The sequence below is a fragment of the Cydia strobilella genome, chromosome 23 (assembly GCF_947568885.1).
Source record: "Cydia strobilella chromosome 23, ilCydStro3.1, whole genome shotgun sequence".
Classification (NCBI taxonomy): domain Eukaryota; kingdom Metazoa; phylum Arthropoda; class Insecta; order Lepidoptera; family Tortricidae; genus Cydia; species Cydia strobilella.
The window spans coordinates 1,462,123-1,476,615 of NC_086063.1; the positions used below are offsets into that span (position 1 = coordinate 1,462,123).

General features: G+C 37.4%; 1 protein-coding gene across 2 annotated transcripts in view; it reads right to left on the bottom strand.

Moving 5' to 3' along the window:
* LOC134751772 (nephrin-like) overlaps positions 1-14,493 on the bottom strand; it is a 267,799-nt gene that overhangs the window by 112,669 nt on the left and 140,637 nt on the right. For both annotated transcript variants that reach the window (XM_063687242.1, XM_063687241.1), the window contains exon 3: positions 4,554-4,629. In XM_063687242.1, the coding sequence (XP_063543312.1) occupies positions 4,554-4,629 (76 nt within the window). The remainder of the gene's footprint in view (positions 1-4,553; positions 4,630-14,493) is intronic.

Consider the following 14,493-nt stretch of genomic DNA (forward strand, 5'->3'; position numbering starts at 1 on the left):
ATTAAGAAGTAAAACATATTTAAAAATAAAAGCATTGCTAGAATAAATAAGCTATCTTATTCTTAAGAGCTGGAAGAAGAGAATTCCGCTTAAGTGATAAGTTATCGATAACATCCAAGTTTCCGTCCCAATTAAAACTTACTTTGAAATTTCTGAGCTGAGATATTTACAAGGTCACGCCAAACTTTTGAAAATGATCTGTAACTTTCAGTAGACAGCGGAATGAACACGAGATATTAACATTTCTTTATACAATAGAAACCTCGTTATATGAAATCTCAAGACTAGCAAATTCGACAACGAACTGAGTTTATAACTTTAACATAAAATAAGGGTTTCATAAGTTTAACATGGTGTCGAGTCTGTGTTTGTGGCATCAATTCCTGATCTACTGCAAAACCATTAATTGATTTAAAACCGGACAAGTGCTAGTCGGACTCACCCACCGAGGGTTCCGTACTTTTTAGTATTTGTTGTTATAGCGGCAACAGAAATGCATCTCTTCTTCCTACCCTTATCCCACGTCATGTGGGGTCGGCACAACATGTTTTTCTCTTCCATTCTCCTCTATCTTTCGTCACCTCAGCACTCACTCCTTTCTTTCTCATATCCTCTTTTACACAATCCATCCATCGCTTTTTGGGTCTACCATACGCTCTCCGTCCATCAACATTCATCCCTAACATTCTTTTGCCTATATGGCATTCATCCCTCCTCATCACATGCCCATACCACGCTAACCTACTACTTCTTATCTTCTCCGTTACTGGTGCTACTTTCAAACTGCCCCTAATATACTCATTCTTAATCCAAACCTTCCTCGTCACTCCACACATCCATCTCAACATTCTCATTTCCGCTGCGTGCACTCTTCTTTCATCCGTCACTTTCGTCGCCCAGCATTCTGATCCATACATTACAACAGAAATGCATCATCTGTAAAAATTTCAACTGTCTAGCTATCACGGTCCATGAGATACAGCATGGTGACAGACAGACAGACAGACAGACGGACAGTAGAGTCTTAGTAGTAGTCTTTGGGTACGAAACCCTAAAAAATCACACAAATCGGTTTGTTCAATTGCACACCCTGTCTCGTCGCAGATATTTAATGCCTTGTCCCCCTTACTTGACTAAATAACTCAAAAGCCATTGATGAAACAGAGCAATGAGTGCACTGCACTTAATGTTCTGTGTTCACACTCATATCTGTCTCAAGGGACGTACTCACATAAAACATTTTAATGCTAGCCATTGTGGTTGGCGTTCTACACTTCTACATTACTGACACTTCAGGCAGAAACGTCTGGCCGGTCGCTTAGAAATAAGTGGAAATACTTACTGTCTCGGGCGAGACTCGTACTTGCGAGTCTCGAATACCAGCCCATCGCTCTCCCAACTGAGCTACCGAGGCTTACCCGATGCATAGAGTAACTTATACTAGAGCGGTACTGTCATAGTAAATTTTGTAACCCCAGTAAATTCACTGCCATCTGTCGACACACTTTAAAACTAAAAATGAAGATTTATAAAAATACCATAAAATGTATTTAAATATGGATAAATGATTTTTTTTATTTGCATTAATTATTTTTATGATTTTGACCCATGTTCTTTCACTGATATGCGTTAAAATTGTTTAATAACAAACGAAACCGTCAACGCCATCTATACGACAGTAGGCCAAAGCTAGTAGCGCCCTCTGAACGAGAATCAAATTTTCTTGATTTTCGAGGCACGTTTTTTCCTTAGACTGTATCCATCTATTACGGAGTTATATCTACCTTTGCCCGATGACAGCGAATGTTTTCATCATATCCTTAGGGAGGCGCGTAGCGACATCTATCGTAAGAGCATTACACTTCTTAAACGACCGGAGTGTCAAGTTATATCGGAAATTTACCAGTAACGATGCGCGACCCTATACGAAATTAATTTTGCATTATGCAGAAACTTCTGCAAACGATACCAAAATAAGTGCTGCAGAGAGTTATTTTTAGTCAAAAATGGCACTGTGTTTAAAAAAAGACAATGCTAAGAAATCTCTTCATCCTATCATTAAAAATACAAATCAACCGACTCGTCGCGCTGTCAGTTTCTTGTCACGTTGCTGACAAGGCGAGAGTGACAATTTTACAAAGCTGAATTAAACCGAAACTGAATTGATGTGGGTTAGGGTCTGGAACATATTCACTTCAGAGTACAAAATCACTGTAACGAAATCCAGCCGAACGTACCTATTTTTATTGTCCTTGAGTATATTCATTACAGGCCTTTGTCCGCAACAATATTTAATTCAAATTCTATTAATTCCATTGTCTTGAAGCCTACTAAATTCCGAGAATCAGGTAATCCAGGTCCCTGGGGTTTCAACCCCTGTCAACGCCGCGGGCAGTTCAAGAGGTATTTCCAATAGTTTACAAGTTTAATTAAAAGGTTTTTCGATTGTGAATATATTGGTATTAAATTTAATACGTTTTTGATGGAGAGATTTACAATAAATAAAGATAAGGAATAAATATAAATACTTATTTTATTTATTTATTTATTTTTATTTCATACATAGAAAACCAACAGCTATAAACATTTTTAAAGCTACAATACAATTACAGAGCCAATTACAGGTTCTCACTTATAAAAATTTAATATACAAAAATCAAATATAACTCATTAGTTTTTATTAGGTGTTAATTTATTAGTTTTTATTATTCACAACGACGGGACTTAATCGCATAAAATAAGTTTTAAATTTACCTCCGACTTTTCGAGGACGGCGTTGTCCCCGTGGTCTCGGAGAAGACTGGCTAAAGTTGACATCAACAACTTCTAGGCGCGCGAGTTTTGCGCACTACCCGCACTGACCGTTTTTCGCACTAGGGATGTCACCGGATCGACACCAAAATTGGTGTGGGCCGCATGTACTTGTAGCAACGCGACGAAATCGCGGAGTGAGCCACGCCTGGTTCAACCTACATTTAGTGGCAGACTGTGCGTTGTCTGTATCTATATAACTTGACTGTTTTATTGATCGAGCGTTCGCGAAGGTCTCCGTTTCAGCTTGGGCAAAAATTATTACGTATGTCCTGAAGTTCTCCTCTACAGTTCGCAATTCTCAACCGATTCTCGTGAAATATTTGCAGTTTCAATGATTAAATAGTTTTTTTTGTAGATTAATTTGGATTTTTTCAAAATGGCGGAGTCGCACATTTATTCAGTTTTAAGCTATGCTTGCGAGGTCAACAACTCACACAACCACTACTACCATACAGGGTGGCTAAAAATAAGTGCATTTCCGTTGCCAGGGAGGTTTTGGGATTAAACTGAGCAACTATTACTATGGGACCAACCACGAAATCGCGTAAAAAAAATTTACCCTCCCATAGAAAATGGACCAGCCAAAATGTCTGAAACAGCCAATTTTTTTTTCGCGATTTTGGAGTTGGTCCCATAGTAGAAGTTGCTCAGTATAATCCCAAAACCTCCATGGCAACGGGAATGCACTTATTTTTTTGCCACCGTGTATAGCTAAATAACATAACTTCCGTCTCGAGGTTGTTTTAACAAGATAGCGAACCCGCGTCAAATGTTGACAGAAAATGTCATTATGCGGAATTGGCTGCCCGCTTTTTCATGCAGAATAGATGAGCTGTCAAAATAACTGTCCGGAGATCGCAGGAGTTGAAGTTTGAGAAAGTTTTCTTTATACAGGATGGAAAAAATTAATGGGCCCTGGAGGAAAAGTGCCTTAAAACTTTAAGTTAGCTCATTTTACTTAAAGAAAATATTCCTTTATTAAAAAAAAAGTCAAAACTGCATTCAAAAGTTTTATTTCATTTTTTTATTTCGCTTGTCTAAAAATATTTTTGAGTAGGTACTAAATATTCAGTTTTATTGATATTTTGTACCACAGACGAGTGTAAGACCTTAATATTTCTTGGAGAAATGTTTTCATTAACAATAACTCTATCGACTAGTAGAATAAAATAGCGTATTTACTTTTTGAAATTTTTGTCGGTTCGATTCCCAGGCGAGACAAGCGAATTTAAGAAATCTTTGAATGTAGTTTTGTTTCTTTTTAAAAATCAAAGAATGTTTCCTTTATGTAAAATGATTAAGTTACTTTCCCTTCAGGGCCCATATTATTTTTCTACACTGTATACCTAGTAGAGCCAAGCTCCTAACTCTACAAGCCCTAACTTCACAAACTCTACACCCTGCAGCTGAATTGTAATGATTTTTTTAATCTATATCAACCCTTCCATTTCCATGGGAGCTAAAATTAAATGTGTGTTGGAAATGTGGGTTTTCTTATAACATTTAAAACTTTCTCGTTTTGAACACATATTAAATCACATTTACAATCGGGTCTATCGCGAATTTATTTTGTTACCTTTATTTACCGACGTTTCGACAGAGGTTTCACTCGTTGTGGTCGCGGCTAACTGACGTCCCAGCTAAATGTCAAAACAGGGATTTGTGTGACTACCCGACGAAAAGTGCATTTTTTTTTTATTTGAATGTGGTGGACGGAAAGTGGTGAAGGGTTTTCTTACCTCGATATGGTGGTGTATCTTGTAGACTTCGGATTTCCATTCTGGCTTTCGACATCTCTGATTTCCTCCTTCGACACTGTAACAAACAAACGAACAATTAATGAGTTGAATATCTCAATATAATTATCATTTTAAACAATGAAGAAATAAATTGGTACACAAAAAAAATGTACTTCAAGGTCTTTTGGAATTTCGATATAAGGAAAGTCGAAAATGTCTTCGCCAAGAAATAAAATGTCTTCCAAGTCAGTCAAGTACTACTTTTTTGCATCAATAGAACAAATTAGTAGAAGGTATTTAGTAGTAAGTGAGGTTTAGACTAGCAAGAACTTGCATGCAATTTTCATTACATTGCGGTATCTGATAAACATTTTGAATGCAGTTTACCTTAGTAGTCAGCAATGTAACGTAAATTGCATGCAAGTTCTTGCTAGTCTAAACCTCGCTTTAGTTCCTAGTAGTAAAACTCTTTATTGAACAAAATAACATATTAAAAGTAACATACTATTAGGAAAAACGGAGTACCTACAAACTATCAAATAGAAAAGTTCAGTTTTGATTCAATATGTATACTCGTATCTTGACCCAAGTAATAAAATTGTTGTCAGAATAATAGGATATAATATAAATATTTTCCAATGTACCTAATGGATGTATTTAAGGGTTCGTATCTACACGTCATCTCATACCCACAACACAAGTTTTATTGAGATTATGGGACTTTTTTTATAACTTAATGGCCTTCTAATCGGTAACTGTAGCCGCCCCACTAAGTAGCAAAAGCGCATAACCCCAAAATTAGCAAATTTGTCAGGTAAGTCACGATTCCGGTAAAACAAACGATATCCGTTTTAAGCTTGGGAGTAATTAAAATGTGCCGTAATCGATGCTGGGTTAATGGCGCAGAGAACTTGGCCACTAGATGGCGCATTAAGAGCCACCCCACACAAGCGTCTTTTGAGCGCCGGCGTCTAAGCGCTATGGAAAATGGCGTCGCCGTTGCCTCGAATAGCAGCCATAGTGTAAGGCCTGAGTGGACGCTCGAGTTGGACGTGCAGCGGGGCGGGGCGTGTGGCGTGCATGTTAAACAAATGCAAACGTATAGGAGCGGCCTTAGTGCACGCTGCTCACATCACTTGTGAGCCCGACGCCACACTGCACGCCCCGCCGAACGCACCGCTTCGAGCGTCCACTCAGGCCTTACACATAGTTGAGTACACGCCGCACTCGGGAGACGCCAGCGTAGGGTGGCTCTAAGAATGACTTGCGTCATACATTAGCCTAGGTTCTAATAGGTTCGTATTTTGATTAATGACCTGTTTGTTGATTTCGTAAATCAAAGATTAGTAATAATATAATTACTTAAATAAATAACAAGAAACATAATCGAATTTAAACCATCGTGAGACATATTTCAAAATATTCATTTTTAACATGTCGCCAAAAGCGACTAAAAATACTAGTGAGTGAAACCGTAGTGATCTAAATATTAAGAATACATAATTTACATAATTCATCACAAATATTTGACCACCGACTATTATGACTCATAATAGTCGGTGGTGAAATTTATGAGGCCATTAAAATTTACCTTCTTGAAAAATGAATTTGTCTTTCTAATGCGCCCTCTATAGGGGGTGGTCTACGTTTAATGGTCGGTACGAGGGCCCTCTTAATTTCGTCTAATTGGTTTTTAAATTTCGCCGGTTATCCCCGGGTCAGGAGTTAAATTTTACGTTTCATCCGATGAGTAGGCATATTACTGTTGTGAGTACGGGCTAATATCATGGGTACAGGCAGAGTTGTTTACAAGAATACTAACTTTTGCCCGCGACTTTGTTTGCCTTGGAATCTGTCATATATTAGCATGTGGAGGGTTGTTGAAGAAAATAATAAACCAGTCTTAAAGCAGTGCTCGTCTTTGACTCACGCTCCCTGTGCTCATCTACTAAACATGGCGCAGTCGGTAGGATACGAACCTACGCTCCCATAAAAATCATTTATTTCAAAAAACATAGGTTCCATAATATGGTTAGTAACTCTTTACTTAAGAACTATGTTAAATAGAATATATTTAAAGAAAAACTAAAATAAAATAAAATTAAAATTACAACAAATTAGTTCCAATTAAATAAATATATAAATAGGTAACAAAACAAAACAAAAACAAATAAGATGCGACCACCCCCTCCGCCGCTTCATGCATCCCGTGAACTCCTTCTCATAACATGCATAGGGAATCGGATTACGATACTGTTAGAAGTATTAGAACAAATTAAATTATTTCCGTTTATAATCGGATTTCGGTTCGAGATAATTTTAGTCGGTTTTATATACCCACACATTTTTTTCAAATTTTCGTCATCCAAGGAATAAGTGGTCAGTAAAAAATAAATAATAGGTAAAGCCTGACAATATTATACTTGGCCCAGAGATGTCGCTACAAGCAAGACGAAACTACAACAAGACGAATTTGCTATCATTTACCCAAACTTTAAACTGCTAACTTGCCATATTAAACATATTAAAAACGGGTCACTCACGTATCACGTACGTAAGTTTGTGATTCAGCGAAAAGTACGGGAGGCTATCGAAATTAGTCGTCATCCGAATTTTAACCGTGATTGTGGTTGGTCAGTGCCTCCGAGCTGGAAAACTGTTTTGGGTACTATGTCGGTGGACAGTGTGGACGAACCATTAGCGAATGACGTAGTGAGTGTTGTGTGCAACCCGTCATTAATGCCGTAAACGAGGGTAGTTTCTCGCCCTCCCCTGCCGCCACCGGCGCCCGCGCCGAGTCATCGGGCGCGGAGGGTTGCAGACTGCGGTCTGCGCCGGTCCGTCACCGTCGACGCAAGCACCTGATGACGCTACTCGGTACGGAGTGAAACATGTCGAGCGTTTTGACTTAAAATACGTGAGTGACCCGTTTTTAATATGTTTAATATGTCTGTGTCTCACGGAAGTTTTGTTATTAAAATTGCTAACTTGCCTTTTATATACAAAATATCATACTTTGTATTTGTTCACAGAATGTTCAAAATTAACATAACACTAGTGTTTTACGAGCGAGAGCGACGCTGGATATAAAGCCGACAGCACGCTCTGGGGGCGGTTCTACCTAATTCTAGCAATTTAGGTGTTACTGCGACACAGTGGATTCTGCCTCAGTAGGTTCAGTAGCCTTGTCACTGACATATTCGCTAGCCTGTGCGTAACTTACTTTCTGTGCATCTCGCTTGTCGCATATTAGTGAGAGCGAGATGTATAGAAAGTAAGTTACGCAGACGTTAGCGAATATATCAGCTTGACACTGCTAACGGCTCGGCCACGACTTTGCGCGATTCGCGACGGCGGCGGCGACAACCATTGGTGGGAACGAAAGGCCCGATCGCTGTTCCGCTTCAACCTATGGTTATCGCCGCCGCCGTCACCAGACGCGCAAAGCCGTGGCCGAGCCGTAAGCAGGGGTAGGAAACTAGAGCGTTCGGGCTTTTTCAGCTCAGTTCGGCTCAGCATTGCTCCGAGCAATTATTAGGGTTGACACAACTTGACGTCCATTTGGGTGTACGACCACAGATAAGATACCCTGAATTTGGACAACCCTAAGTAGCCAAAAGGGATAGTACCATATATAAGAAAGGGACACCATGATTCGTCCCTGAATCGCTGTCGAACTTCGGTTTTGTAGGAAGTTTCCTTTCTGTACGGTAGTACTACTATTACTTGACGACCGGTCTGGCCTAGTGGGTAGTGACCCTGCCTGTGAAGCCGATGGTCCTGGGTTCGAATCCCGGTAAGGGCATTTATTTTTTGTGTAATGAGCACAGATATTTGTTCCTGATTCATGGGTGTTTTCTATGTATTTAAGTATTTAAATATTATATATATCATTGTCTGAGTGTTATGGGTATAACACAAGCCTCCTTGGGCTTACTGACTTAGTCAATCTGTGTAAGAATGTCCTATAATATTCTCCTATAATAACTCGCCAACAAACTGCATACGCAGTTTGGCGAGTAATTTTGAAATTGATCATATTTTATTCTGTGCCGTAAGGCAGTTGTGGTAAGGCTACTTGACTATGCCTGACCTACTGTCGCTGTATGCACAATGCAATCCCACAACGATCGTAGCGAGAGACAAAGCGCTCATAGCGCGGGACAAAATAATTACATCCACCTTAGCGTTGTCTTACTCATATCTGGTTTATAGGTCTACTTTATATAAATGTCTTGCTTGAAACCGAACAATGCATGTATTTATTAGGGTATCCAAAGGGTAAAAACGGGACCCTATTACTAAGACTCCGCTGTCCATCTGTCCGTCCGTCTGTCTGTCTGTCACCAGGCTGTATCTCATGAACCATGATAGCTAGAGAGTTGAAATTTTCGATGATGTATTTCTGTTGCCGCTATAACAACAAATACTAAAAAGTACGGAACCCTCAGTGCGCGAGTCCGACTCGCACTTGGCCGGTTTTCTTGTTTTATTTAAGTTGCAGTAGAGTCACTACCAAACTCGATTGCGCCTTTCATTTCATAACATAGTGCTATGTTTTTAAATTTTTAAAATGCATATACAGGTTGGATAGAAAATAAGTGCATTCCCGTTGCCAGGCAGGTTTTGGGATTATACTGAACAACTTTTACTATGGGACCAACCACGAAATGCACTTATTTTTTTGCCACCCTGTATAATTATGTTAGTCTGTAAGGTATTTGTAATATGGGTTTTGTTGTCTGATTTAAAATAAATAAATAAACTACTATTAGTTTATATAGTACCTACTTAACTACTGTAGTAGCTATGTTTGTATATTTTTAAATATTAATATCTGGTCGCGATTTTCATTTATTTTTTAATCTTATTTTAATAGTGAATAAAAAATATTGGGAATAAATGAAATAAATTACATATTTTTATAATATTAAAAACTTTCGCGTTTAAAAGTGTATTTAAAGTTCGGGGTAGACATCACATTTTCGACGTCTTTTCGTCGGGTTGTCACACAAATCTCTGTTTTTACATTTTGCTGGGATATCATGCAGTTAGCCGCGACCACGACCAGTGAAACCTGTGTCGAAACGTCGGTAAATAGAGGTAACATACACATACATATAATCACGCCTATTTCCCGGAGGGGTAGGCAGAGACCACGGATTTCCACTTGCTACGATCCTGACATACCTCTTTCGCTTCCTTCACTTTCATAACATTCCTCATACACGCTCGCCGGTTTAATCCTTTCTTCAGGATTTCCCCGATCTGATCAGAGAAAGTCCGCCAAGGTCTGCCCCTTCCAACTCCCGTCAAATGTGATTTAATATATATTATATTACATATTATTCTTATCTGACTATCATTACATTCATTACTTTCAGATTAATATTCAGACTTGAAATTGATAATATAAAACTAAGATCAACAATTCTAAACCCGTCACAATCCTAAATTAATATCTACAACTTATAATTAGAAAACTTTTTTCTTCTTAATCTAAAGTTCCGCGGATCCTTAGGTCACAGATCAAACTTCTGATATCTTAGTTATTCATAGAGTTCAGTGCTTGCTAACTTGCGTACATTTCGAATAAATATAAGTTTCCTGTTGGTGGTGAAAATAAATATTTGTTGTTAGGTGTTTTGTATAACATTACTTCTCTCTTTCGTAGTATTTATTTATACTACGTCGGTGGCAAACAAGCATACGGCCCGCCTGATGATAAGCAGTCTCCGTAGCCTATGGATGCCTGTAACTCCAGAGGTGTTACATGCGCGTTGCCGACTCTAACACTCCGCACCCTCATTGAGCATTATTAAAGTGCATGTTTAATATTAAGTTTGTATAGGTAAGTGCTGTATCTTCCGTCGCAAGTTCGTAGCGACATCTTTTGTTTCCTTCTAAAAAAAATGAATAAAAATAAAATAAATTCCTAGCTCTGAAACCGTCTGAAGAGGGTACCGAATGAGAACTTTACGTCCAAGGAGTGAGCGCCAGGCATTTTCGACCTACCGTAGGGTAGGTATTATAACATATTTTTCTTGCTATCTGTACAAGACTTTAAAGCATTTATTAAATCACATATACAATCGGGTCTATCGCGAATTTGTTTTGTTACCTAAAGCAATTTTTGGAACATTTTCTACTAACATGTAGACAAATTTACAATATTTAGTAAGTACAACTTAGTAACTTTACAGGTTTTTAAAGGGTCGGCAACGCGCATGTAATCTCTGGTAATACTGTAATATAATACTGTATTTAGTAAGTAATATACTGTATTATACTATATTTAATATACTGTAATATACTGTATTTAGTAAGTAACTTTACAGGTTTTTAAAGGGTCGGCAACGCGCATGTAATCTCTGGTAATATACTGTAATATAATACTGTATTTAGTAAGTAATTTACTGTATTATACTATATTTAATATACTGTAATATACTGTATTTAGTAAGTAACTTTACAGGTTTTAAAAGGGTCGGCAACGCGCATGTAATCTCTGGTAATATACTGTAATATAATACTGTATTTAGTAAGTAATATACTGTATTATACTATATTTAATATACTGTAATATACTGTATTTAGTAAGTAACTTTACAGGTTTTTAAAGGGTCGGCAACGCGCATATAATATCTAGGGTTGCAGGCGTCCATAGGCTACGGTAACTGCTTACCATCAGGCGGGCCGTATGCTTGATTGCCACCGACGTGGTATAAAAAAAGTTTTATCACATTTTATATTTGCTATTTTAATAAGCCTATGAAATACAGGTAGGTAAAACATAATAAAACACAAATAAATACCTTTAACATTAGCGGAAAACAATCCATCATATTTTTTCAAATACATTTGCATATTTTTTGGTAATTTCTCAAAAACGGCTCTAGAGATTACGATGAAATTTACAATATCCGGACGTATGAAAAGGACAATTCGATCAAATTAAGTACGGTACATTATTAAAATAATTTATTTTGCCTGAGTTTTCGCGGTAGCGTATTAAATTGTGAAGTGATTCGATTTAATGTTCAAACCAGGCTGACGAGGGTGAAAAATCGATCCATCTAGGTTTTATTGTTGGTAAGATTCTCTTTACGCGTGGCGTGCTTATGTTTACTTCAAACGTATCCAAAAATACTTCAGAGGTAGGTATTAAACTGAGGTATTTAAGAAAAAAAATTGAGATTGTAACAACTTCGGTCGAATGGAGTATTTCTTTACAAAATAATATTTCTGCCTGAGATCCAAGAGTAAAAAGAATTTCGCGAAATTTGTTACTCTTTAATTATATATAGGTATAAAAATGTTACTAAAAGATTTGTCTATAAACTAACTAGTAGAAGGGATAAAAGCTATACCTAGAGCAATATTTTGATTTTATAATACCTATGTTAAAGTTTTTTTTTTATACTACGTCGGTGGCAAACAAGCATACGGCCTGCCTGATGTTAAGCAGTCTCCGTAGCCTATGTACGCCTGCAACTCCAGAGGAGTTACATGCATGCATGTGATGGAGTTGCATGTGCGTTTTAATATTATTATGATAATATTCGTTGTTGTTACTTAGTGGTATCTACCCGATTGCGCGATGGAAAAGAGGATCGTGTGTTTATCAGTCTAGATTTAGGTATATACAGTACCGACCAATAATATATCACCTTTGAGTGTTTTTGTATGAACTTGTATAGAGTAAACAATATAGGTTAGTTTGTAGATTGCATATTTTACTAGTCATTTTATACAAAATATATGATAAATACTGCAATGAAATATTGTGAATTACAGGATACTCAGCATATTACTAAAAAACCTCTAGCAAAACAATGAAGTTAACAATACATTTAAAAAAAACTATGAAAAAACCATTACATGGGACCAATTTTTCTCATCGCCCGTACGAAGGAATACTACTAGCAAAGATAGATATAACTCCGTAATAGATGGATACAGTCTAAGGAAAAAACGTGCCTCGAAAATCAAGAAAATTTGATTCTCGTTCAGAGGGCGCTACTAGTTTTGGCCTACAGTCGTATAGATGGCGTTGACGGTTTCGTTTGTTATTTAACAATTTTAACGCATATCAGTGAAAGAACATGGGTCAAAATCATAAAAATAATTAATGCAAATAAAAAAAATCATTTATCTATATTTAAATACATTCTATCGTATTTTTATAAATCTTCATTTTTAGTTTTAAAGTGTGTCGACAGATGGCAGTGAATTTACTGGGGTTACAAAATTTACTATGACAGTACCGCTCTAGTATAAGTTACTCTATGCTACTAGACTACCTAAAGCAGTGAGGTGGAAGTCACTCACAAATATATAAATAAAGGTATAAGTACCGTAAAAACATGGAGGTGAATTGGCCGGTACTGTATGTACCTAATATGTCTCATTCCGGCACTTTAAAAGTAACATTCGGATGTAAACTTTTTGATAAAATGAGTTAAGGGTCTCCGGCAAGCGTAGCTTCGGTTTTCCATACAAACGTAGTTCCGCTCTCGTTTTAAAACGACTAGCTATATTGCTCTGAAACTTTGTACTTATAATAGGATAAGGTATAACTATGTCTGTTTAGTTTATGTAGCTTCAGATACCATCGTTAAAAAAATAAGGAGAATTTAAGTTTTTCATACAAAACTTGTTTTTGTTCTATTTCGTTTGTTTTATAAACTGGAGCTATCAACTAATTTCAGACCTAGATATACCTCATGTATGTGGAAAGTTTTATTACAATCCAACACGTAGTTTTAAAATGATAGCAGAACTACGTTTGTATGGGAAGGTGCAATTCGGCCGAGCTTGCCCCGGCATAATCCCCGGATTATGACGTTTAATCCTTCACTCCTTTTATCGAGAAAATTGACAGATACAGCGGGCGCAAAGCAGTAATATAGCAACAGTAAAGCAGCTGCAGCTGACATGCGAAGGTCACCTTAATTTTACATATGAATTTTACCGCTATTGCCATGTTGTTAAGCTTCCAATTGATATAAATCTTACTCAATATCCTATTTCGAGCGAAAATTTTCGAAACAGGTAATTCAGTGAGAAAGTTTTTTAATTACCTACCCACCTCGCAACTATCGGGGCCCTGTCAAACTATAACCATTAATAATAATAAGTTCAGTTTGAACGGGGTAAAGTGGGGAATAAGGGAGTTAGTAAAACTACCGATAGATGGCGTTAAACAAGAAGAATGGACGTCTAAGCTAATGAGGGCTACCGCCTTTAATTTCGCCGCTAGGGGCGCTAGTGTAAATGGAGGTCTTTCAAAATGTCAAATGCATAGAAGTTTGGGGGGTTTCAAGCTTTTTTATCGGGAATTTTCATTCCTTATTCATAATTGGGGTAAATCATTGTCCATCTTTGGTTAATTATGATAAACAATAGATATAGCTCAATTAATTTTAATATGTACTTAACAACACACAAAAATTAGACATACGCACACATAAATCCACACACACAGACAGTTTAGGTAATTTGTAATAAATGTTCAAAGACGCCTAGTCTTACAAAGATGGCATATAGTCGAGAAATTCGGACGGGCACCGCCGTGGCGGGGTGGCCTAGGGGTTCATGGCGTTAGCCGCGATAGCTAAAGACGCCGGTTCGAATCCAGACTTCACCACTGGAGGGCTTCTTCACTTTTTCTTTAATATATGACATCTATTACAGTTCTTAATTTGTAATATATTAAAATTTCCTCAAATTTAATCAAATCAAACCAAATTAAAAGAAGTGGAAGTTTGTATGGGGAACCGATAAAAAGCAGATTGGATAAAAGAAGGCTACCCAAATTACTAACTCCACGCAGACGAAGTCGCGGGCAAAAGCTAGTGAGGTTATATATTTCGATTTATGGAGGTTTTGGGCTTCGAGGGGGGAATAAATAGCATTTTATTTCGTGTTAAGAATTTCG